At 60.2% G+C, this 22,319-nt stretch overlaps 1 protein-coding gene and 1 pseudogene across 4 annotated transcripts; one reads left to right on the forward strand and one right to left on the reverse strand.

Moving 5' to 3' along the window:
• The first annotated feature begins 733 nt into the window (after positions 1–733).
• On the forward strand, positions 734–21,596 carry MLC1 (modulator of VRAC current 1). 4 transcript variants are annotated; one of them, XM_032345839.1, is made up of 12 exons: positions 734–1,590; positions 1,771–2,128; positions 2,652–2,741; positions 3,791–3,844; positions 4,481–4,582; positions 11,708–11,806; positions 12,261–12,332; positions 13,143–13,259; positions 15,146–15,202; positions 15,743–15,865; positions 18,545–18,697; positions 19,701–21,596. In XM_032345839.1, the coding sequence occupies exons 2-12, from the start codon at positions 1,949–1,951 to the stop codon at positions 19,773–19,775; spliced, it is 1,122 nt and encodes a 373-aa protein (XP_032201730.1). In that variant the 5' UTR covers positions 734–1,590; positions 1,771–1,948; the 3' UTR covers positions 19,776–21,596. The 4 variants fall into 4 exon arrangements, with proteins under 4 accessions (XP_032201730.1, XP_032201733.1, XP_032201734.1 ...); XM_032345843.1 differs by lacking the exon at positions 734–1,590 and adding an exon at positions 1,596–1,635 and having other exon boundaries at positions 1,770–2,128; XM_032345841.1 differs by lacking the exon at positions 734–1,590 and adding an exon at positions 1,634–1,673.
• On the reverse strand, positions 4,581–6,675 carry LOC116592599 (annotated as a pseudogene).
• Positions 21,597–22,319: the final 723 nt, after the last annotated feature.

Raw genomic sequence — 22,319 nt, forward strand, 5'->3', positions numbered from 1 at the left:
ACCTCAAGACCCTTGCACACGTGGCACCTCTGTGCTGGCTCTTGGTGAGACTCCGCTCTTGCCTCCTCCTCACTGAGGCTGCCCTGACTCTGCGACGTACTCCCTGTCACAGAGCACGCTGTTTATTTGGTGTGCTCCGTGCGCCGGTTAGAACGTGAACTCCGCGTGGGAAGGACGCGGTCTACTCTGTCCACTCTGTCACTGTCTGCTGAACGGCGGTGAAAATGTTAAAACAGGAGGGGGATCTCAGCAGGCAGACGAGGGAGGGAGGGTATTTTAGGAACAATAGTTTGTGTGAGAAAACACGATTTGTTCTGGAAACTGGCGCTGCCAACAGAAACAAGAACGCACTTCCCAGGGGCTGACGAGTCTGGAGCCTCGAGGAGGCTGCTCCACAGTCTCCGATTCGAGGCGGCCAGTCCGGACTCGAGGAGGCTGCTCCACAGTCTCCGATTCGAGGCGGCCAGTCCGGACTCGAGGAGGCTGCTCCACAGTCTCCGATTCGAGGCGGCCTGGTCCCGTTTCTTTGGAACCACCTTGGAAAGCTTCAGGAATGCTGAAATGTGCTTGACTTTTTTCTTCAAAAGAAAACACAAAAGGTTCCATCCTGTTAGACAGATTCCTCCTAATTCAGTTATCCAGAAGACGGTGGGGGAGGGGCGCCTGGGTGGTGCCCTCGGTTAAGCGTCCGACTCTTGGTTTCAGCTCAGGTCATGATCTCAGGGTCCTGGGATGGAGTCCCGTGTCGGGCTCCCTGCTCTGCTCAGCGTTTGCTGGAGGTTCGCTCTCCTCCCTCTGCACCACCCAGCCTGTCTCTCACCAGAAACCAGAACAAACAAAAAGGCAGTGAAGAAGTTTGGGAGAGTCTTCAATCTGTTGGAAATCTGTTCTTGACTTGCCAGGTTGTAGTTTGAGAAAATTCTGGTCTTTGCTTGGTGGGTGAGGAGGACAACAGAGCAGCCCGTTACCTAGAACCCGCGCCTTGCTTCAGCGCCATGTGGATTTGCAGTTGGAGGAGCTAGTTTTTCAGAATGCTTTGATTTGAGCCGTTTTATGGCTTCCGTGCCCACAAAGAGTGACTGTCAGGGCGCCAGTGTCTCCGGGCAAGGAAACTCCCATCCTTTCTCTTTGCTCAGTGAGCGGAAATAAAGGGCCCGTGGGAGTGCCGGGCTGCCGCGGGAACCAGCCAGTCCCCGTTCCGAGCAGGTCAAGGGTCTTGCCTGCATTGAAGGCACTCGTGTGCGTGTGCCGTGGTGACGGGTCATCCTCTGGGGCCGCAGAGCGCGGGGCCAGCCGCCCGAGAGGGTGTGAACATGCAGCTCCTAGTCTGAACCCCACCAGGCTCCCGAGCTCCGCACACTGCTCGCAGGTGGGCGGTCACCCCCCGCCGTGGCCCCGAGCGGAGCTGGCTGGCCCCGATGCCCTTGCCCTTACACGACTGCCCCAGAAGCTCAGCGTCCCACTCTCGAGTCTCATTGAAATTCGGGAGGCGACGGCGCGGCTTTGCCGCCCTTTTGTTTCTGCGTGAATAGCAGTTGCTGGAAACCAAGGCTGCTGACTCCCCGGAGACCAGGGCCGGAGCCTCCGGAGGTAAGCACGCCGGCCACACGGTGGGCGCCTTCGGGCTCTCGGCTCGCTGGGCACCTCGAGCGGACGCGGGGCTGCTACTGTGGGTGTGGGCTGGGGGTGCGGGGGGCCCGCGTCCTAGAGGCACTGGCGGCCGCTCAGCGCTGGGGCACTGGGGGCTGAAGAGGTCCTTGTCCTCTTCAGGTTCACAGTGTTTTCCTACGGACGATACTTTTCACTGAGAGCAGCTTCCTCTACCTCGACTCTTCAGAGCCGGCCGGAATCAACGATCGTTTTCTTGCTGGTGCGTCAGTGGCAGCCGAGGGGACCCGGGAGCCGCGGTCCCGTGGCCTCTAATGCCGGGGTCTGCGGCCCGAGCACCATGACGCGGGAGGAGCAGAGCAGGGAGGAGCTCGGCTACGACAGGACGCCCACCCTGGAGCGGGCACGGCCTGAGGCCGGGAGCTACGGCCCTGACGCCAAGCCCAGCGAGCTGCAGCTGGCCACGAGGCTGCCCCCGTGCCTCACCCACAAGACGTGGGTCCTCTCCGTGTTGATGGGGGTGAGTAGCTCCTCGTAGGTGAGTACCGTGTTCTCCCTTGTTCCCAGGCTGCCGGACCCCATGCTCCCTTCACGGTGGGGCACACACGACCCTGGCCCAGACCCACAGCCTCAACCTTGGCGACGTTTCCATCTCTCAGGCCTGCCATGAGGCCCGGGTGCCCCTCACAGCCGGGAAGCCCTTGGCTTCGTGGTCATTTCCTGGCTGTCCGCTTGGGCCAGCTTTGCAGAGAGCGCGGAATGGCGCTGTGTCCCGGCCTCCATGACTGGCCCTGAGGGTGGGACGCTTAGGCCCCTGGACCTGTACGTTTTGGGGACAGGGGAAGCCCCATGTCTTGCTCAAGATTCTGACAGACGCGTCTCCCTTCCCGCTCGGTCTGACCCTACTGGGAGAGAAGGGGAGGAGTCGGGTGTGGCGGGAGCCGGCGACCGCGCTGGCCATCCTGGCCGGAGGACTCGTCGTCGAGTGGCCCGATGGCCCAGCGGGCCCTTCTCGCCCCCTGAGCCGTGCTGCTGTTTTGCAGAGCTGTCTGCTTGTGACGTCGGGGTTTTCGCTCTATCTGGGGAACGTGTTTCCCTCGGAGATGGATTACTTACGCTGCGCGGCAGGCTCGGTAAGCACCGCTCCTCGGGCGCCCCGCCTGTGCTTTGCGGCCATCTGTCGGGAGTTGTTGGCTCCAAGATTGGCCTGTTGCTGTCACTTGCTCCCCTTGTGACTTTAGTTTCAAATAGAATTTGAGGCCTCTCTGAGGCTCTTGCTGCAGACTCCCGGGCAGGAAACGGCGCTTGGGTTTCTAAGAGCTGCACACCGCTTCGGGGGTCCCTTTGCTGGCAGGACGCCCGGCCTCTGCTCCCTTAGGACAAAGCTCCTTGAGAGAATTGGACTCTTGCCCTGCCGTTGTCTCTGGGGCCTTCTCGGTGGCCCTTTCTCGCCACCGGAGTGGCCCTTCTTGGGGGTCCCAGTGCTGTCTGGCCCAGATGCTCCCGGGCAGCACTGACCTAGGCTGGACATTTCAGCAAAGTCCTTGGGGGTACCCTTCCCCCTCAGAAGTGACAGGCTGAGGAGACAAGCCATGCGCTCCTGCCAGCTCCCCCTCTGCCCTTGCAGGCTCTGTCCCCGTAGCTCGTGGGGTCTGCGGGGGCCCTGGTGTCCACAGGGGCGACACCTGGCACCATGGTGCCCAGGCTGGTGCCCTTCCCTCCACCGCCCCACTACCCTGACACCCCGAGTTTGCCCCCACGCTTGCCCTCTTCCTCGTCCTCCACTTCTGTGGGGACCAACTGTGGGGTCTCTGACAAGAACCTCCTCAGGGCTCTGGGACTCTTGCACATGTCCACTTCTTCACACAGAGATGAGTTTCCCTTCTGGGGTAATTCTCCAGCCAGGACAACCCTGAGCTCGTGCAGCTGGCGATGGCTGGCTCGGAGTGCGCTCAGCACGAAGAGCTTTCGTTTTCTGCCTCTTCTGTCCCTTCAGAAAAATTACAATTTTTCCAGAATAAATTATTTTCAAAGCTCTGAGACCTTGCGCTGCTGCCAGCACCTGTGCCTCCGACAGGCGGCCCTTGTTTGGCTGGCAGGTCTGGGGTCATTTGGAAGCGTGAGCACTGCAGGGGGACGGCAGGGGTTGGCCGTGGCTCACGGAGCTCGGGTTTCTTTGCAGTGTCTCCCCTCAGCAATCGTGAGCTTCGGGGTTTCCCGGAGGAACATCAGAGCGGTGAGTCCAGGCCTCGGTGCGGGCGCTGCGGGCGCGGCTCCGGGCTGTGCGGGAGCCTCCGAGGGCGGGACGTGCCAGGTGGGGGGTGGGAAAGGAGACCCAGGCCGCCTGCAGGGCTGACGGGCACCCACCCGTGTGTGCATGTGTGTATCCGTGTGCATCTGTGTGCGTGTGTCTGTATGTGTCTGCACACGTGTGGACAGGGGTGTCTACACTGCCGGCAGCCACTGTGCCCCACACAACAGGGCTTCCCGTACCCTCCCCACGGCCTCGAGGGGCTGCAGTGTACCCTCCTAGGCTAGGTGTGTTCTTTTTAAATTTTTATTTATTTATTTTAGCGGGAGAGAGCTAGAGAGTGCGTATGCACGTGGGCGAGCAGCGGAGGGAGGGGCAGAGGGAGAGGGAGGCCTTCCGGCGGGCGCGCACTGAGCACGGAGTCCAACGCGAGGCTCGAACCCAGGACAGTGAGATCAGGAGTCTGGCGCTCTACTGACTAAGCCACCCCATCGCCCTCGCCCCGGCTCGTCCTCCTGCAGCACATTCTGGGGATTTTTAATGAATGACGTGGAATTTGGTGCAACGAGCCCATCAGTTTTTAGTTATGCCCCGAAGAGTGACCCCCGTCGTGCCTTCCAGATCCCCAACTTCCAGATCCTGTTTGTGTCCACGTTTGCCATCACCACGACCTGCTTAATCTGGTTTGGATGCAAACTGGTTGTGAAGCCCTCAGCCATAGACGTGAGTCCGGGTGGGGTGGCGGGTCCTTCTGCTGCCGGGGAGGGGGCCGGGGGGGAGCCGGGGGCTCTGGTCCTGCTGAGTCTGGGCCTGAGAGGGGGCAGCCGCTGGGCTGCAACGGTGCAGAAGCCACGTGGCCTGCGCGCCCGAGCCTTGGAGTCCAGCAAGGCTGGAGTTTTGTTTTTGCGTTCGAGAGTGGTCTTTTCTGCACTGTGGCGCTGGTTCCATGGGTTTGTTGATGACATCTTGAGAGTCTCTTTTACAACGTTTTTTGTCAAATCTGTGATGCTGTTGATTCCAAGGTGCACTGCTGGTGTGTGTGCCGCTAAGAAAAGTGGCGAAAACTCCGCGTGTAAGCCATAATGCCAGCAGAGTGTCCTACAAGAGAGGAATCCTCAGGGTTACCTCAAAAAGATAGACAAAAAAGCCTTGCTTTATGGGAAATGTTGAACTCCCTCTTTTCAAGGGCAGGAAGAGAGTGCGGTGGCCCCGAGGAAGTGTCGGCCAGTCCTCCAGGCAGTCGTATGAACACTGTCCCATGGACCTGGCAGGGACACTACTGTTGGTATTGTCTGCAGATGAGGGGGTTCCCATGACTTGACCTTAAACTCAGGCACGTAGCAAGGTTGCTGGGCGTGAAAATCAGCATACAATTGTACCAGCAACAGAACGTTTTGGAAACTGTAATGCAAATACCAAAAGCATTTTATGGAGTTAAATGTGGAGGTCCTGGGATGAGATCAGAAGGTTTGTGAGGCTGACTCGTAGGCGAACCAGGATGCCCTCGTTAGATCAGTCCTGCCAGGAGCACGTGCCACGCGGGGGCACCTTGCGATGGCAGCGGGACCCGGCACCGATCGTGATCATGGGCTAGGGATGGCAGCCCCTGGACAACAGCTGGGGACTCACCCCACAACCAGGAGTTCTTAAACAGCCATCCCAGAAGGCAAGGGAGTCTCCCCCACCCCACTTCTGGGCCAGCCCAGAGCAGCCCTGGACATGGAACACACTGGTGTTGCTGGAGCCCGACCAGGGCAGTCACGGGAGCTCCTGCTATAAGGGGGACCCCTCCCAGGGCATGTGGGGGCACTCCACTGCGGGTCCGTGGGAGAGGGTCCTCACCGAGGAGGAAGGCACAGTGCCCCAGGCGGCTGGAGGCGGTCTCAGCCCTGCTGCCGTCACAGGAGGTCAGCGGAAGCCACAGGGAGGTACCATTCCCAGCAGCGCGTGGCAGGCCGGAAGCCACGGAAGGCAGAGGGGCCTGCCTCCCCCCACCAGGGTGACTCTCATGTTGTGTGGAAACTGTCTGGTGTCGGCGTATGTTCTGAGGAAGGACACACGGGGAGGAGACTCTGCCCCCCCACCCTGGCAGGGCAGACCCTGGGGAAACACATGTGCACCTGGCCAGGAACTGGGGCTCTGGCGGCTCTGGGGCTGGTGCCAGAACCCCGAACCGAAGCAGATCCTCAGTGTCCCTGGACAGCGCCCCCCCAGCACACACGGGGTAAAGCAAGGCGGAGAGCTCCAGGCCCCCCAGCCCTCTCCTCCAGCGTGGCCCATGGCTGCAGCACTGCCGGCCCTGGAGCTGGAGCTCTGCTCTCCACCCCACCTGGGCCACCGTGCAGGAATCTGGGGTAACCAGGCCTTGTGGGGGCTCCTGGCTCCTGAAGGCCGGGCCACAGTGCACCGGGAGTGCGGTCTGTGGCACCGAAGACATGTGGTTCTAATGCCCAAAACTCCAGGGTCTGGGGCTGCGCATGTGCGTGCGCACACACACGCTCACACTCGCACACACAAGCGCACACTTGCACACGCGTACTTGCACACAGTGTGTTCTGAGGAAGGACACACGGGGAAATAGCTGCAGGTGGGACGGGCCATTTGGGGTTCCCACACGCCTCCTCCCGGCCGGCCCTGGCGAGCACGTCTGACGCCCCCACAGGGTGTGCGCAAGACAGCCCGCCCGCCCCCCCCCCCCGTCCTCGTTCAGCCCCTGGGGGTCTGTGCGGCGTCCCCGGGGCGTCCCGTCTCCCCAAACTCTTCAGGGTGGGTCCAGGGGGCTCAGCTTTCCTGCCCCCTGCCAGGAGCAGGCCCATGGGGACGCACTTCGGCAGGGTCTCCTACACCCGCATTGGGGCAGCCCGGCTCTCACACCCCTGCTCAGGGCTCAGGCTTCCCAGACCCCACGAGCTTCCCGGGTCCGCTGTGCTCGGGGAGGACCCCAGGGGCAGCCGCTCACGACTTCCGTCCCCCCGTCTCATCCCCGGTGCTCCCGAGCTCCCTGACAGCTGCCCCGTGTCCCCCTCAGCACCCCCCCAGTAGAACCCCACCCCATCTGTTCCGGGGCCACCCCGGGCGCCACACATCCCCCTCCCCTCCCGCAGTGCCGAGCCCTCGGGCTGCAAGGGGGCTTCAGAACAGGGTTACCGAGTCCCTCAGCAAGTGTCCCGGGACGCGTTGTGGTCCCTTCAAGTTTGTGGAATGGCGTTGTGAGCAGTGGCCTCTTTGGTCTGTTACTCACCCCGTGCAGAGGCCTCCGCGGTCTCTCATGGTTTCCAATCATCCTCTGGGTCCATCCTTAGGGCCTCAGTGTTTTGTGGATCTTGGGCGAGTAATCCCTACATCATTTACAGCTTTTGTTGCTAGTAGGGTATCTTATTTTTCAAATGACATTTTCAGATGGATTATTGGAGTACAGAGACAGGGGATTTAATTTTTTCTTTATTTGGAAATATTTTAAGACTCAAAATAATTTGAACAGATGGTAGGTAAGTTCCTTTGTGCGCGTGCCCAGCTTCCCCAAGCGACCCTGTCCCGTATCATCGACCAGGAGGTCGGCCCTTGCTGCTGGGTACTCAGTTGGGTGAATGTTCACACTGTGCGGTTTTTAAATAAGAAGGTGTTTCGTCAGTTGATTTTGTGTCTGGAAACTTTGCTGAACTTTCTTATCCTTCACAGTTTTTGTGGGTTGTGTGGGATTTATGTGCGGGTGAGCGCGTCATCTGGCTCCTTTCTGAGGAGCTGTGGCAGGTTTCCAGCACTGTGGGAAACGGTGGGGCGTCTCTGTCTTATTCCTGACCCCACACGAGTTGCAGTCAAAGACTCCATTACATTTTGGATGTAACTTTCGCTAAGTTAATGTTGTCTTCACCTGCCAGTTTACCGTGACCTTTTCATTTTAAAAATATAAACAGGTGTAGGGGCACCTGGGTGGCTCAGTGGGTTAAAGCCTCTGCCTTTGGCTCCGGTCATGATCTCAGGGTCCTGGGATCGAGCCCCACATCAGGCTCTCTGCTTGGAGGGGGACCTGCTTCCCTCTCTCTCTCTCTGCTGCCTCTCTGCCTACTTGTGATCTTTGTCAAATAAATAAATAAAATCTTAAAAAAAACCCAAACAGGTGTTGAAGTTTCATAGTTTGATTTTGCATCTGTAAGATGCTCTTTCCTTGCTTTGTTTGACGCGTCAGTGTTTCTGGTGTTGAGCCTTCTTTCCCGGACTACTGTAGATACTCGCATGGGCTGACCAGCCGGCGTTGTGTTCAGGATGTCCGCACCACCTGCGGACACGGCCGGCGCTTCCTTCTTCCGCTGAGCTGTAAAGTGAACTGGGCAGCAGTGGTCTCTTCTGTGTTTAGGAACGACGTGACAGAGCAAACTGCTGCTTAAAGGTTGGGTAGAACACACGGTGGAGTCTCCATCCCGAGCCCTTGCTGAGGGAGGACGTCATTATTAGCAACAAATTTCTGTTTCTTCTTCCTCCTCGTTGTCGTCGTCGTCCTCCTCCTCCTTTTAAAGATTTTATGTATTTATTTGACAGGCAGAGATCACAAGCAGGCAGAGGCAGCAGAGAGAGAGGGAAGCAGGCTCCCCGCTGAGCAGAGAATCCGATGTGGGGCTCAATTCCAGGACCCTGGGATCATGACCTGAGCCAAAGGCAGAGGCTCTAACCCACTGAGCCACCCAGGCGCCCAAATTTCTGTTTCTTCTTGTGCCAAAGTTTGGCGTTTATCTTTTTATCAAAAATTTCTCCATATCATGCAGTTTTTCAAAAATGAGCAGCACGTAATAGCCCCAACATTGCTCACTGCTTTATGTGTGCGATCTAGAACTTCTTTTTTTTTAAGGGCTCCATGCAATCCGTGCCCTCCACAATACCCACCACCAGGCTCACCCAACCCCCGCCCCTCCAAAACTCTCAGACTGTTTCTCAGAGTCCACAGTCTGTCATGGTTCGTCTCCCCCTCCGATTTCCCCCAACTCCCTTCTCTCCGTCTCCCCATGTCCTCCGTGTTATTCCTTATGCTCCACAAGTAAGTGAAACCGTATGATAACTGACTCTCTCTGCTTGACTTATTTCACTCAGCATCATCTCTTCCAGTCCCGTCCATGTTGCTACAAAAGTTGGGTATTCATCCTTTCTGATGGAGGCATAATACTCCATAGTGTATATGGACCACGTCTTCCTTATCCATTCGTCTGTTGAAGGACATCTTGGTTCTTTCCATAGTTTGGCGACCGTGGCCATTGCTGCTGTGAACACTGGGGTACAGATGGCCCCACAGGAAGGTGCACTTTTCACGACATCTGTATCTTTGGGGTAAATACCCAGTAGTGCAATTGCAGGGTCATAGGGAAGCTCTATTTTTAATTTCTTGAGGAACCTCCACACTGTTCTCCAGAGTGGCTGCACCAACGTGCATTCCCACCAACAGTGTAAGAGGGTTCCCCTTTCTCCACATCCTCTCCAACACTCGTTTATTGTCTTGTTAATTTTGGCCATTCTAACTGGTGTAAGGTGGTGTCTCACTGTGGTTTTGATTTGAATCTCCCTGATGGCTGGTGATGAACATTTTTTCATGTGTCCGTTAGTCATTTGTATGTCTTCTTTGGAGAAGTGTCTGTTCATGTCTTCTGCCCATTTTTTTGATGTGATTGTTTTGTGTGTGTTGAGTTTGAGGAGTTCTTTTTAGATCTTGGGTATCACCCTTTGGCTGTACTGTCATTTGCGAATATCTTCTCCCATTCCGTGGGTTGCCTCTTTGTTTTGTTGACTGTTTCCTTTGCTGTGCAGCAGCTTTTGATTTTTCTTTTTAATTTAAAGATTTTATTTATTTATTTGACAAACAGAGATCACAAGCAGGCAGAGAAACAGGCAGAGAGAGAGGGAAGCAGCCTCCCTGCCGAGCAGAGAGCCCGATGTGGGGCTCAATCCCAGGACCCTGAGATCATGATCTGAGCCGAAGGCAGAGGCTTTAACCCCCTGAGCCACCCAGGCGCCTCCCAGAAGCTTTTGATCTTGATGAAGATCCAAAAGTTTATTTTCACTTTCGTTTCCTTTGCCTTTGGAGACGTGTCTTGAAAGACATTGCTGTGGCCGATGTTGGAGAGGTCACTGCCTATGTTCTCCTCTAAGATTTTGATAGATTCCGGCCTCACATTGGGGCCTTTCATCCATTTTGAGTTTATCTCTGTGTGTGGTGTAAGAAAATGGTCGAGTTTCATTCTACAATACTGTCCAGTTGGACAGCCATGTGTAACTTCTTTTCATTTCGGAATTTCACGTGTCTTCCTCGTATCTGCCTTACATATCCTTGGGAAGAACCAGCTCTTGCTTTGGTTTGTCTGTGCTTGCCGCGCTGTCTTTCCCATGTGTCCGGGGCTGCTTCTGGGTGGGCCAGCAGGGGGTCGGAGCCCTGCACCCGTGGTGGGCTGGCAGCCGAGCCTGCTGGGGTGCGTCTGCCCTGTCTCCAAGCTCCGGCTTAGCAGCCTCTGATCTGACACGGAGCATTTCATCCTTGTTTGGTTCTAGGGACGTGCACGCCTCCCGTTTGCCTCTCCAGACCCGCTCCCCACACAGCGCCTGCCTGTCGGTGCCAGAGGCAGCACGCGTGCCCATGCGGGATGGGGACGGGTTGTTAGCAAGTGGTTAGTGTGTCCGTCCCCTGACTCTGAGCCCTGCGGGGTGCTGGGACGGGGGCTCGGTCCTCTCTCACGGCCGCGTCCTTCCTGCCCTGGTCCTCACTGGTCCTGCCGCACCGCTGGGTTTCCTCCAGTCCCTCCTCGTGGCTATCCCTGGGTTTCTCGTCAGGAACCTGATGATACAGACCCATGGATTATTTTTTAAAACCTTCCATTTGTTGTTCTCTAATGTTATTTTTACAGTCAGAACGTACAGCTTGTGTAGATTTTTTGGAATTTACCTAGGCTATTTTGTGGCTTGGTAGATGGTCAGTTTCTGTTAACATTCCACCAAATATATAAAAGAACAAATGTTGTCTGTTTTATTTTGCATGCAGGGTTCTGTAGATCAAACATACTAACTTCATCTGATTTTAAATGTGGTTTTATTATCACTCGCGGCTGCGGAGGCCTGCGACCAGGAGACAGCCGCCGCCGGGAAGCTAGCTCATCCCTCACAGCCCCAGGAAGGAGGGTGCAGGCCGTGCCCAGGCTGGGGGCCGCTGGGGGAAGCACCAGGAGGCAGAGCGGGAGTGGACGAGGGTGTCCATGGGAAGGACTGGAGAAGGCAGGCAGGGAAACAGGCCGAGGACTGGCTCGCACGAATACCGTCTGCGGGCTCCGGGCTCCCCTGGTTGTGGGGCACCTGCCCTGGGGGGTGGGGGCAGGGGAGGGAGGCCCCGAGGCTGGGAGCCCCACAGAGGGGTGAGCGGCCAGGGCCCCGGGTCAGCCAGCTTGCATGCTTATCCTACACTGTAGTAACTAGGTTTTGTTTGTTTGTTTGTTTTTAGCATTTTGTTCTGTGACTGTTGTCAGAGACACAGGTTTTCTGTAGTGGCCAACACAGTCACAATGTGGAACCGTCTCCTCCCCGAGGCCCCGGCCTCTTTAGGTCTTGGCATCCTGCACGGAGCTGTGTAAAGTCTCCCAGTTTTGAAATGAACTTCAGTTTTTGTATCTTTAAACACCCAGGAGGGGCAAACCACTAAGGAAGGGCTAGCTCGGGGGTCGCCAAATCCAGGCCTGGAGCTAAGAATGGTTTCGAGAGAGAGAGTCAGAGTCCGAGGGGGCGTGCGGCCCCTGTGCCTAGCATCTGGCCTTCCTCGGGGAGGCTGCCTGTGGGGTTGTCTGCGGTTATGGAAATCAAGTGAAGAGTCGTCTCTTTTGGCAGATAAATTTCAATCTGATTCTGCTCCTCCTGCTGGAGATCTTCATGGCGGCCACAGTGATCATCTCAGCGCGGTCCAGCGAGGCGCCCCGTAAGCAGAAGGTGGGTCCGGCCCCGGGCTGCGCAGGACCCCAGCTGGCGCCCCGGAGCACAGGTCGGCGGGACGGAAGCCTGCCCCTGGGCGCCCCACACAGCCCTGCGTCTCCAGGGAGTCCGGAGGCTCAGGGCTGCAGGGAACACAGTGGAAGGTGCGATGCGACCTCCTGCCTCTGTGTGGTTCTGGTCCAGGCCCGGGGCCGGCGTTGCCCACGCAGAGACAAAGTCTACAGCAAGTGTCACCTTGAAAATGGCGAGCGCCGCCACTAATCCCATTTACATAGGCAGGGAGAGCCTCTGACCTCAGAGCACAGGGTTCGGTGCAGAGAGTGGGGGCAGCGGCTCTCCTGGGGTGCACCCCTGCCCCCTGCGGCACTCCTGCCCCCTGCGGCACCCCTGCCCCCTGCGGTGCACCCCTGCCCCCTGCGACGTCAGCAGCCAAACGTGTTTTTCCTCTCAGGGTCCCATGCCGGACGGCACCAACATGCTGTACGAAGTGGCCTTTCCTGCCCGCGTCCTGAAGTCCTATTCGGTGAGATGAACTTCCCTTTCTGCCCGAGGATTGATTTATGTGGGGAGGGTCGTGTGACACAGCGTCCTGAGTGCGCCCCTGCTCTCTGGGGTGGTCCTCAGGTTCACCCGCTTCCTCTCACAAGGATCCTGGTTGGAAGCGGGTGACGTGGCCACCCTCTCTGGGCACCTGTTTCCGACTTGGGTGTTTCCCACTTGTTCTGATAACCCCCGTTCTGAGTGTGGCCTTCCCGGTTTCTGTAGCTCCCCGCCGCGGTGTCTGGAGCTTCTGTCCCTGGACACGTGCAGGTTTCCTTCTGTCATCACTTAGCAAGTCCCCCGCCAGCACTCGCCATAAAGCCTGCGCTGACCGGGTCAGTGGCCCGGCTCTCCCGCCATCGGCCCTGTGGGCTGTGCCCTTTTGCCCTGACGTTCAGCCCCACTTGTGTTTGGGGGTGCTTCTGGCACTGTGTGGGCCTGCCGTCCTCTCCGTGGCCTCGTGGACGCCGTCCCTCGTGGGCAGCCGCGTCACCATGTGGCCACGTGTGCCGAGTTTTGTCGCCTCTCAGTTTTCTCGCTGCTCTGCCTGCCGGGGCCTGTCCCGCCGGCCTTGGACGGGTGGGAGTGTCACCCTTCCTTCTGCTTTTTTCCTTTTCCCACCAGTTTTGAGTTGGAAACTATGCATTTTTCCTTGTTCTCTTGGAGGTTGTCCTCAGCATGTCCATCTATCGGCTCCTTTGCGCTGCGCTCTTAGAGCAGTCGCACCCCAGCCCGCCGGCCGCACGCAAGACGCTTTCCCTGGGTGACCCCGCCTGTGTGCTCTGCCCCCCAGGTCATCGAGGTGATTGCTGGCGTCTCTGCCGTCCTGGGCGGTGTCATTGCTCTGAACGTGGACGATGCTGTCTCGGGGCCGCACCTCTCAGTGACGTTCTTTTGGATCTTAGTGGCCGTGAGTACCTCTGGTGGCCTCATGGTCTGATGAGCAAGTCTGTCGTCACTGACAGCAGGGGACGTTGCTCGTGTCGAACAGAAGTGCCCAGCGTCTCCCCTCTGCAGCCACAGGTGGCCTTGGCAGGTGTGGGCTCCTCACTGCCGTGTGGAATGGTTAAGACCGACCCTTGCGTGCCCCATGCTCCCAGATGTGGTCACCCCGGGGCTGCTTTGCCACGTCCCTGGGTCGCATGGGGCGCCTGCAGGAGGGCTGGTTTGTCCCACCTGCTGTCCAGGGCCATCCCGTCTGAGTGGACAGGACACAGGGAGCATCCCTGGCCTCGTCCTCCTGCTCTCCTGGAGGTGCTGCCTGCCAGCTTGTGAATTCAGCCACAGGAAGGGGGTACTGGTGTCTCTGGACGCTGGGGCTGGAGTCCTGCTGCCTCCCAGGGCTCAGAGCAACCCCGTGGGCGCCTGTGCCCAGCCTGGCCGAGCCCTGGGAATGATGGCCAAGGGCCCTCCCAAGGACTAGAGCCTGGGGAGAGGGAGCACGTGGGGAGGACGGTGTGGCCGTCCTCCCCAGACCAGCCTCCCTGGGCCTCTGTCTCTGCAGGCGCCCCCTACGCCCCCAGATGCGGAGCGCGGAGAGGAAAGGATCACGGGCGGCCCCTGGTAGGGAGGGGCGGTCTGCGGCCAGTAGGAGAGGCCAAGGTCATAGACCAGGCCAGGGTCTAGGGCTTGGGGCCTGACTGGGAGCCTGTTCCTGTGGCGTCCCCGGGCCAGTGGTGGGTGTGTGTGTGTGTGTGTGTGTGCGCGCGCGAACAGCTCCCCGCCACAGGCCAGTTTCCTGCTGTCCAGGGCCTGGGGCTGGAGGAACCACCCAGCAAACCTGAGCCCTGCTCCGGCATGCTGGGGCCACTGCGTTTCTTCCTAAGCGACTGCTCCGTGTCCTGAGGTCCCCCTCTGCTTCCGACCAGAGAGCTTGCTGGAGCACATTCACCCCAGGCTCCGGGCCAGCCCCACTCGCCCCTGCAGCCATGCACACACCCCTGCAGAGACCGGGGCCGTCAGAGGGCTGCTCCTCCCTGTCCTCCTGCTGTAGAGCCTGCTGTGTCCCGCTCATCCTCAAGCCAGAGCCCTAAGCCAGTGCAGAGGCCATCCCAGTGTCCAGGGGTCCGAGCCATGCCCACCCAGGGCGTGGGTGTGTCCCTCCCCGTGCGGCTGTGTGGCTAACCAGCACCTGCACACACTTTGGTCCAAGGGCTCAGTCGGCTCAGCAGGCCCAGCCCTGCTCTCCTTGGGAAGGATGTGTCCTCCTGCTTCCCTCCCCCTCCTGGACTGTGAGACCCAGATGGCGTCAGAGTAAATCCATCCATTCAGTAAGATGAAGCAGACCTGTGTCACCGAAGGGGCAGGGGACCTGCGCCGTGGAGCAGTCAGCACGGCGGGTGGTCCTGGTGGCCTCTGAGTCCACCCGGCCGAGGCCAGCCTGCAGCGAGCCGGTGCGCTCTTCAGAAACGCCCACGTCTGACCGTGGAGGGCGAGGGTCTCTGGTCAGCACAAAGCAGGGTCACGGAGACGGCGGGATGTTACTGGGCGATGGGGCGGATGTGGACGCAGCGGTGCTGTTGAACCCGTGGGAGCGCTGCATGGTGGGTGCCGGCGGAGCGCGGTGCCCGAGGACATCTCTGTGTCAACAGGCTCGCACACAGCTGCTGAGGGCCAGGCAGCCCGGCTCGGCCGACGGAGTAACCCCGGGGCGGCTCCCCCGGCTCCTCCACAGCCTTGCGGAGCCGCCCCTCTCCTGTCCGTCCCAGCCCCAGCCCGCCGGCCCCCGAAACAGGAGCGCGCAGGGAGCAGTTGTCCCCACCAGCCCCTCTGAGGCCGTGTTCTCTCTCCTCCTAGTGTTTCCCCAGTGCTATCGCCAGTCACGTCACCGCCGAGTGCCCCAGCAGGTGTCTGGTAAGTGTGGCCCTGCCTGGCCCCTTCCCTAGCTCTCCCCCATGGCAGCAGCAGCAGGAACCGGGTGGCGGGGTGGGCAGGGAGGCTTGGCGGGTGCTGTTTGGAGGGTGGGACTATCTGCGGAAATGTGGGGGGGTCCCGAGACAGTCCTGGGACTCGGCGGGGCAGACGCCGGCATACCAGCCTCAACCTGCGTCCTGCGTCTTGTCAGGTGACCCGCTGTCGGACAGCGACAGACACTCAGTTTGGGCCCGAACTCCCCGCACTCATACTTTGAGCCCCGCGTGCCTGGCGGCCCGGCCCAGCCGGCGGCACAGTCTGCGCGCCACTGCGAGAGGCCAGCTGCACGTGTGTCCCTCGCCCAACAGAGTGGGTAGTTGTGAGGAAGCTGGGGGGACTTGGAGTTCACGGGAGACCAAGCTCAGACCCTAGCAGGAGCCTCGGGCGGAGTGCAGACGCCAGTGTCGGCCCGCGCCTGTGCCGGCTGTGGCTCCCGGGCCCGCTGGCCCGGCCGAGCCGAGCGCCCATCTTCTCCCGCAGGTGGAGATGCTGATCGCCATCTGCAGCCTCACGTCCCCGCTGCTGTTCACCGCCTCTGGGTACCTGTCATTCAGCATCATGAGAATCCTGGAGATCTTTAAAGACTACCCGCCGGCCGTGGAGGTATGTGCTCCTTTCGCTCGGAACCCCGTGTGGACGTGGCCTTGCTGCCCCGTGGGCTGTGCGGGAGGGTCTCCCAGGACAGGTGGCCTGGCCAAGCGTCAGCCTGCCGGAGCTGCTCCCACGTGTGGCCTGAGCAGCCCTGGACTCGCTTCTGTGGGACAGCCAGGTGTCCGTGCTCCTGCTCGGATGCCTGGGCCGCCCCAGCCCTGCTCCGCACAGTCTGCTCTGTTTCAAAGTTTGGGCTGTTCTGTCTGGTGTCGCAGCGTACCCGGACACCCCTTCTTCACGGCTCTCTTGGAGATTCTCGGCCCTTGCTGCTCCCGTGACCGCGGTAGAACCCGCTCTCCGTGTGGGTGTGTGACATGCTTGTTGGAATTCCATTTCATCTCTAGACAAATTTGAGGAGAATTGAGGGCCTTTCCACAAACATGCGGACTTTCCCAGTCCCTCCGTGGGCTCAGACTCACGGCCCCAGGCTTGTCACTGAGGTAACTCGGCTTGTTGCCGGTGCATGTGCTGTTTGTTCCCAGGAGTCTGTCATGAGAAATTTCAGACACACAGACAGACGGAAAGACTCCTGAGCACCAAGATCCCCAGCAGCTGCGTGCCGTTTGCACACGTGTGTTCACATGACGGCTGGGAGCACACACGCAGGCATGTCGTTTTTCAGAAGCATCTGAAGGGACTGGCCAGGGTCTGGCAGCGGGACCTTCCCCGCGAGGACTTCGGCATTTCCGGAAGGACTTCCTCCTACACGCCCACAGCCCCACGCGGCAGTCACGGGCCTGAAATCACGCAGTGTGGCCTTCGGGCAGTGCACACAGACCAACCCGAGGGCGTGCCTCCCGGGGGAAGCTTCTGGAGCGGGACTGGCTGAGTCTGTCCATCAGTGGTCCCCGCCTCTGCCCCCGCACACTGACTCTTGGAGTCCAGGCTAAGTGTCTGGAAGACGTTCGCACGTGTGGGTCCGTTTCCTGGGATGCCGGTGGGAGCAGGGTCCGGGGCATGTGCGGTCACCTCCACCTGGCTCGGCAGCAGCTGCCGAAGCGCTCGGGCCGGGGCTGGGGTCGGGGCCTCTCGCAGGTCAGAAACAACCATGACCGAGTGTGAGCCTGCGGACACCGGTCCCAGCACCTGGCGCAGGCCCTGGCGGCCGGCCTCGCCCGAGCCGTTGTTCTACACGGAGGGGTGAGGAAGGGTGACGGACGCCTGGGTCTCGTGTCCACGGCTCGGACGAGCTGGTATGCGGCGTGACGCGCTGTGACAGGTGGTGCCCTGCCCTTCCAAGCGCCACCGCGGACTCACGGCTCTCGTCCTCTACGCGCGGCTGGGCCCGAGGTGGCCCAGCCAAGGCCGGAGGGAGCACCCGTTCCTCCACAGCCTGGCACTGGGGCTCGTCACCGGTTTTGCCACGCGGGGGAGGCCGTGCGCTGGTGTGGCTGCCATGGGCTTCTCTCTGGACACACGTGGCCTTGGACTGTGTGTGACGGTGCTGGCCTGTCATTCCCAGTGGACTTTGCGTCTGTGTCTTGCCCACTTTCCGGGGGTCTTGCGCTCGACCGGTATTTGGGAGACCGGCGCTGTCTGCACTGGGTCCAGACACTGGCCCCCACCCAGCTGTGACTTCTGTCCTGAGGACGTCTCTGTTTATGCTGTTCAGTTGGTCGGTCTTTTCCTTTGCTGTTTCTGGAGTTTCCGTCGCTGTGAGAAAGGCTGGTGCTTGCATCTGGCAGGAGCTGACCTGGAGCACGAGGCTGTGAGACTCCGGGGACTGGAACGGCCCCTTCCCTGCCCTTCGGGGAAACGCGGCCCTGCTCGCAGCGGAGCTCCCGGCCCTGCCGGCCTGTTTCTGTGCCCGCCACTCTCACACGTAGCCAGTGCTGCTGGAAGTTTGCCGACCGGCTTCACGTTTGACCCGGCCTGTTGCCTGCTTAGCTGTCACCGCTTCTCAGGGTCCCTGAGTTGTGTGTTTGTTTTCCTGTGTGGGTTTTAAAATCAAGCTGCTTGGCTCCAAAAGCACTTTTTTTTTTTTTTTTTTTTAAACTGGGCCGTGGATAGATTTGTATGTTAACTTGAGAAGCGGTGTTTCCACAGTGACACTGTGCGGAGCTGGGGTTTTGTGTCTCTGCCGAAGGTCACCTGGGCTGGGAGGGCCGGGGGCGCCCCAGGATCCTTTGCTCGCCAAGGCTCCCTCTGCCTCCCGTCCCCCTGCTGGTGCCAGGCGCTCCTCAGAAGCCTTTTTTCCAGCAGCCGCCAGGCTCAGCTCTGTGGGAAGGTGGATGGCGTTCGTGGGCCGTGGCCCGGGCGTCCCAGGCCGGCCTGCTTCTACACAGCCGGGGGCTCCACCCCACGGGGACGCCTTCTGTGTCGTCACATGGGGCTCTATGGGCGGTGGTGTCAGGGCACGGGAGACTAGGCGGGGAGCCCCCGGGCCATCTTCGTGTCCTCTGTCAAACCCAGGGCTGCAGAGCCTCCTGTTGGTGAGACAGAAATCCTTGTGCAGAAGGGCTAGTACCTGGATTGAGTCACAGTAGCTCAGCTGCGTCCTCAGCCTGGGGCCCAGGCACTGCCTGCACGGCCTCCCTTGGCCGGCGGAAGCAGTCTGTCCCACGCAGGCCGCAGGCCGGGGAGCCCGGGAGCCCTGGCGGGCTACACCGCTCACCACCCTGTTCCCCGCAGCGATCCTACGACGTGTTGCTGCTGCTGCTGCTGCTGGCGCTGCTGCTCCAGGCCAGCCTCAACACGGGTACCGTCATGCAGTGCGTGCGCTTCAAGCTGGCCGCGTCCTGGGACACGGTGCAGGCCGGCCCGCCCGAGCGCCCTGCGGGGGAGGTGAGCGGCTGTGGGGACCGTCCCGGCTGGTGGGGCGGCTCGGTGCTCACATCTGTTCCTGAAAAGGTGTTGTGCACCGAGCTCACGCAGACACGGACAGGAAGTTGCTCAGGACCCACGCAGGTCGCGGGGGTCCTGCCCCGGCCCCTCTCGGGGGCAGCCACCCACCCCGACAGGTGTGGCGTCAGTGACCTCGGCCGGCAGGCTCTGGAGGTTCATGCCAGCCCCTCCGCCCAGCTCGAGGCCCTCATGGCTGGCAGGCCGCGGGTCAGTGCGCTCCCCGTGAGGTGTTCATGCTGTGGACTGGCCTTTGTGCCTGCCTGAGCTCCCGCCGTGGGCCCCGCTCAGCGAGCCGGGCCCTCCGTCCTGCCCTGTGCTCTCTCTTACTGAGATCCACGGCCATTTCCTCTCCTGCTTTTTATCTGTGAGGGCTGGTCTCCCGCACGGACGGGACCCCCGGCGTTGCCCCCAGGACCTACCAGAGACCCACCTTGTCTGGGTGGGGCACCTCTGTGTTGACTGCTGAGTTAGCGCCCCCAGCAGTTTCCAAAACAGCAGGTGCAGAGGCCCAGGGGGCTGGCCTCCCTGTTCCCATCTGCTGACCTTGGCCTCAAGTATTCTCCTCAGGCTCCTTCTCTGCAGGGGGGCTCCCCCTCCCCCCAGGAAGAGTTTGGAGGCCCTCACCCACCCTGTTGATTCCTGCACTTTGGTGTCTGTTTATTGGGTGCCTGCTGTATGCAGATGCTTGTGCTGCAGGTGCTGGATGTCTGTGGGGCGGACGCCCGAGTGGCCTCCCCCCCCACCCCGCCCAGCTGTGTCCCTGGGGGGGGATGTGGGAGGTGGAGGGGCGGGGGCGTCCATGGCCTCCCCACCCCCGGGGTCCTGTGCTGTTTCCTGTGTTGTCACAGATGAGAGCAGCTCTCCAGTGAACAGCTTTCCAGCCTGCCTGCTGCCGCGGGGGTGCGGGCGCAGGGGAAATAACACTCTGCCTGTTTGGCCACAGGTGTCCAGAAGCCCCCTGAAGGAGTTCGACAAGGAGAAAGCCTGGCGGGCCGTCGTGGTGCAGATGGCCCAGTGAGCGCGGGCTGGGGAGACTGAGGCAGGAACCTGGCTCGTGGTCCTCCAGCGACCACTGCGCAGCCAGGCCCGGCGGCAAGGTGGAGTTTTCATTTCTTAGAGTAGTTTAATTCTGCTTATTGGTCTGTAGGTTCCTGGCCCTGAGGCGCCCCCCTCGTGAGCAGTGGGGCCTGCAGGCGAGCCCGGGCCCCTGCGGAGCCAGGCCCTCTGGGGCTGATACATAGGCTGGGACGAGTGGCCAGCCCCCGTTCACTCCTCCGGCTCCGGGCTGGCGCCCCTGGCCTGCTCGTGTTGAGCGGACACACACGGCCCCACGTGAGTCTAACGGGGTTTCTCTTCTGAGACGGGTGTGGACCAGGGCCCGGCCTGCCAGTGTGGTTCCTGATGAGAGCACAGCTGCGTGTCCCCGTCGCCTCTCACGAGTCAGGGTAGGCCCTTGTCCCCAGGGCCATGGGCGCACGGCTGCTGTCCCTCTGTGAAGCCCATGTGCCCCAGTGTCTGCCCTCTCTCTGCTCGCCCCGGTCGTGGCAGAAGGACCCTGCCTGCTCCGTGGCGCTGGTGTCTGTGTCACACCGGGGGCGCAGAGGTGTGCGCCAGCGGTGCTGGTCTGCCCTTGGCCAGGGGCCCTCCAGCTCCTGAGCCCTTGGTCAGCACCCACACAGAGCGTGACCCGGGCCACATCACAGCTCAGCATTCTTCGGGGTGGGGCCATGTCCAAGGCTTTGCAAACTTGGGGCCCATTTCCTGGTCTCACTGGCCTTGCCGAGGCAGGTGGGTCCCCTCCCGTCATGGTTTCTGCCTCCACTCCCGTTACCAAGCTCACAATGCCGGACGGACGCCCCTGGAACCCTCCGCGGGGCTCGCTGCCACGCAGCCTCCAGCCAGTCTTTCTTAACCTCACTCACCTGAGGTCAGGCCCAGGCTGGAGGTCTCCTCCGTCTGTCCCTGCCCCTTTGCCTGAGACAGTGTGGTGTGAGAAGAACATCTGCTTCAGTTAAAGTCATGTCCCCAAACTAGTCCGTGCCATCTCCTTGTCCTGGGAGTATTCCCGGGATTTCTGGAAACGCAGTGCTCTTCCCCCAGTTGACTGCGCTGATAAACCGCAGGGAGCTGGGAGCAGCTCTGCAAGTGTCCCAGCAGCTGTCCTGGGGCCCGCGCTTTCATTCCCAAGGCAACCACCTCTGCCTCCCGTGGAAGGAGTGGGGCGGCCCTCTGCTCTGGGGCAGGTGCTAAGGTTTGCTCCTTGCTGAGTTGCGGTCCTCTACCGTGGCTCCTTAGTGAGGATTGTCTGGAGCTGACCGAGTGTGGCCCTGGGGGGTGGATTCCAGGATCCTCCCTGGTTTCTCATTTCCGAGCCCAAGGGACTGGCTGCCTGCATTCAGAGCCTCCACCATGGCCCGGGGCGCTTTCAAACAGGACGAAAGCAGGTGAGACACGGGAGTGGTGGACTGTCTTCCGAATGCCACCGATGGCTCTCTCCTGCACGGGCACACACCCAGCTACGTGCACGCGTGCGCACAGGTCCCCCAGCCACAGTCCCCCTCCCCTCCCCTTCCTGTGGCGTTCAGGCCAGGAGGCCAAGGGGCTCTGCTAGGAGCCTGGGACAAAGTCAGCACAGTCCATGCTGATGTTGTCCTGGGGACAGAGAATCGGAGTCTCCAAGCCGGAATTAGACACCTGGGGGCTTAGCACTGGCTTGAACTTTATTTCGGAGAGAGCTTGAGGAACAGAGGCTAATGGGGTTTAAGAAATTTATAATTCTGTTTTCATTTGCGTCTGATGTAGTTCAGTATCTCTTGCGCAATAAATGCTAACATGTAAACATGGCCTTTTTCATTTTGGGTCTCTCAGGGATCACTTTGCCCAGGTTCTGAGAAAAATGAGAGGTAAAGCATAGGAGGGCTGGTGGAGGTGAAACCATTCCTTATTTTGTGATTTTTGTGAGGCCACGCGGAAGTGGGGACTGGTGAGCACCTGCGGCTTGTTAGTGAAGACTGGAAAGGGGCACAAAGACCCCTTCCTGCCTAGAGGCACTGCCCACCCACACTGCCACAGCTAATGCGGAGTGGAACCTCACTTGTAGGCCATCTTGGGAAGTTAAGTGCAAAATAAAGATGATTTTAAACCAAATCAAGATAATAGGTAGGTTTCAGAAATTTACTCGGAGCAGTAGGGTAGGTGGGTCTTTCTTACTCACTCCCGTCCACAGAGCGGAGGGGAGGAAGGAGGTGGAGACGGGCTCAGGGACTTTGGCTGGTGTGGGACACTGGGTGTGGCTGGAACGGGGGAGGCCCCCACGAATGACCCTGGGGACACAAAGTCCCCCTCCCGTTCTTCCCCCGGACGGGAAAGCTGCCCTGCTGGCAGCGATTGCCCACAGCCCACGTGGGGACACCCGGTGTGCAGCCCCCTGCCTGGCATCGCCACCCCAGGGACTATGTCTCGGTCTCTGCTCCCCCGGCCCGGCCGTTGTGGGGCACCAGGAGTGAGCGTCTGAGAGGGGCGTGGGGTGGGGTCAGGGGCTGGTTGTGACTCTCGCTCTTTG

The sequence above is a fragment of the Mustela erminea genome, chromosome 6 (assembly GCF_009829155.1).
Source record: "Mustela erminea isolate mMusErm1 chromosome 6, mMusErm1.Pri, whole genome shotgun sequence".
Classification (NCBI taxonomy): Eukaryota; Metazoa; Chordata; class Mammalia; order Carnivora; family Mustelidae; genus Mustela; species Mustela erminea.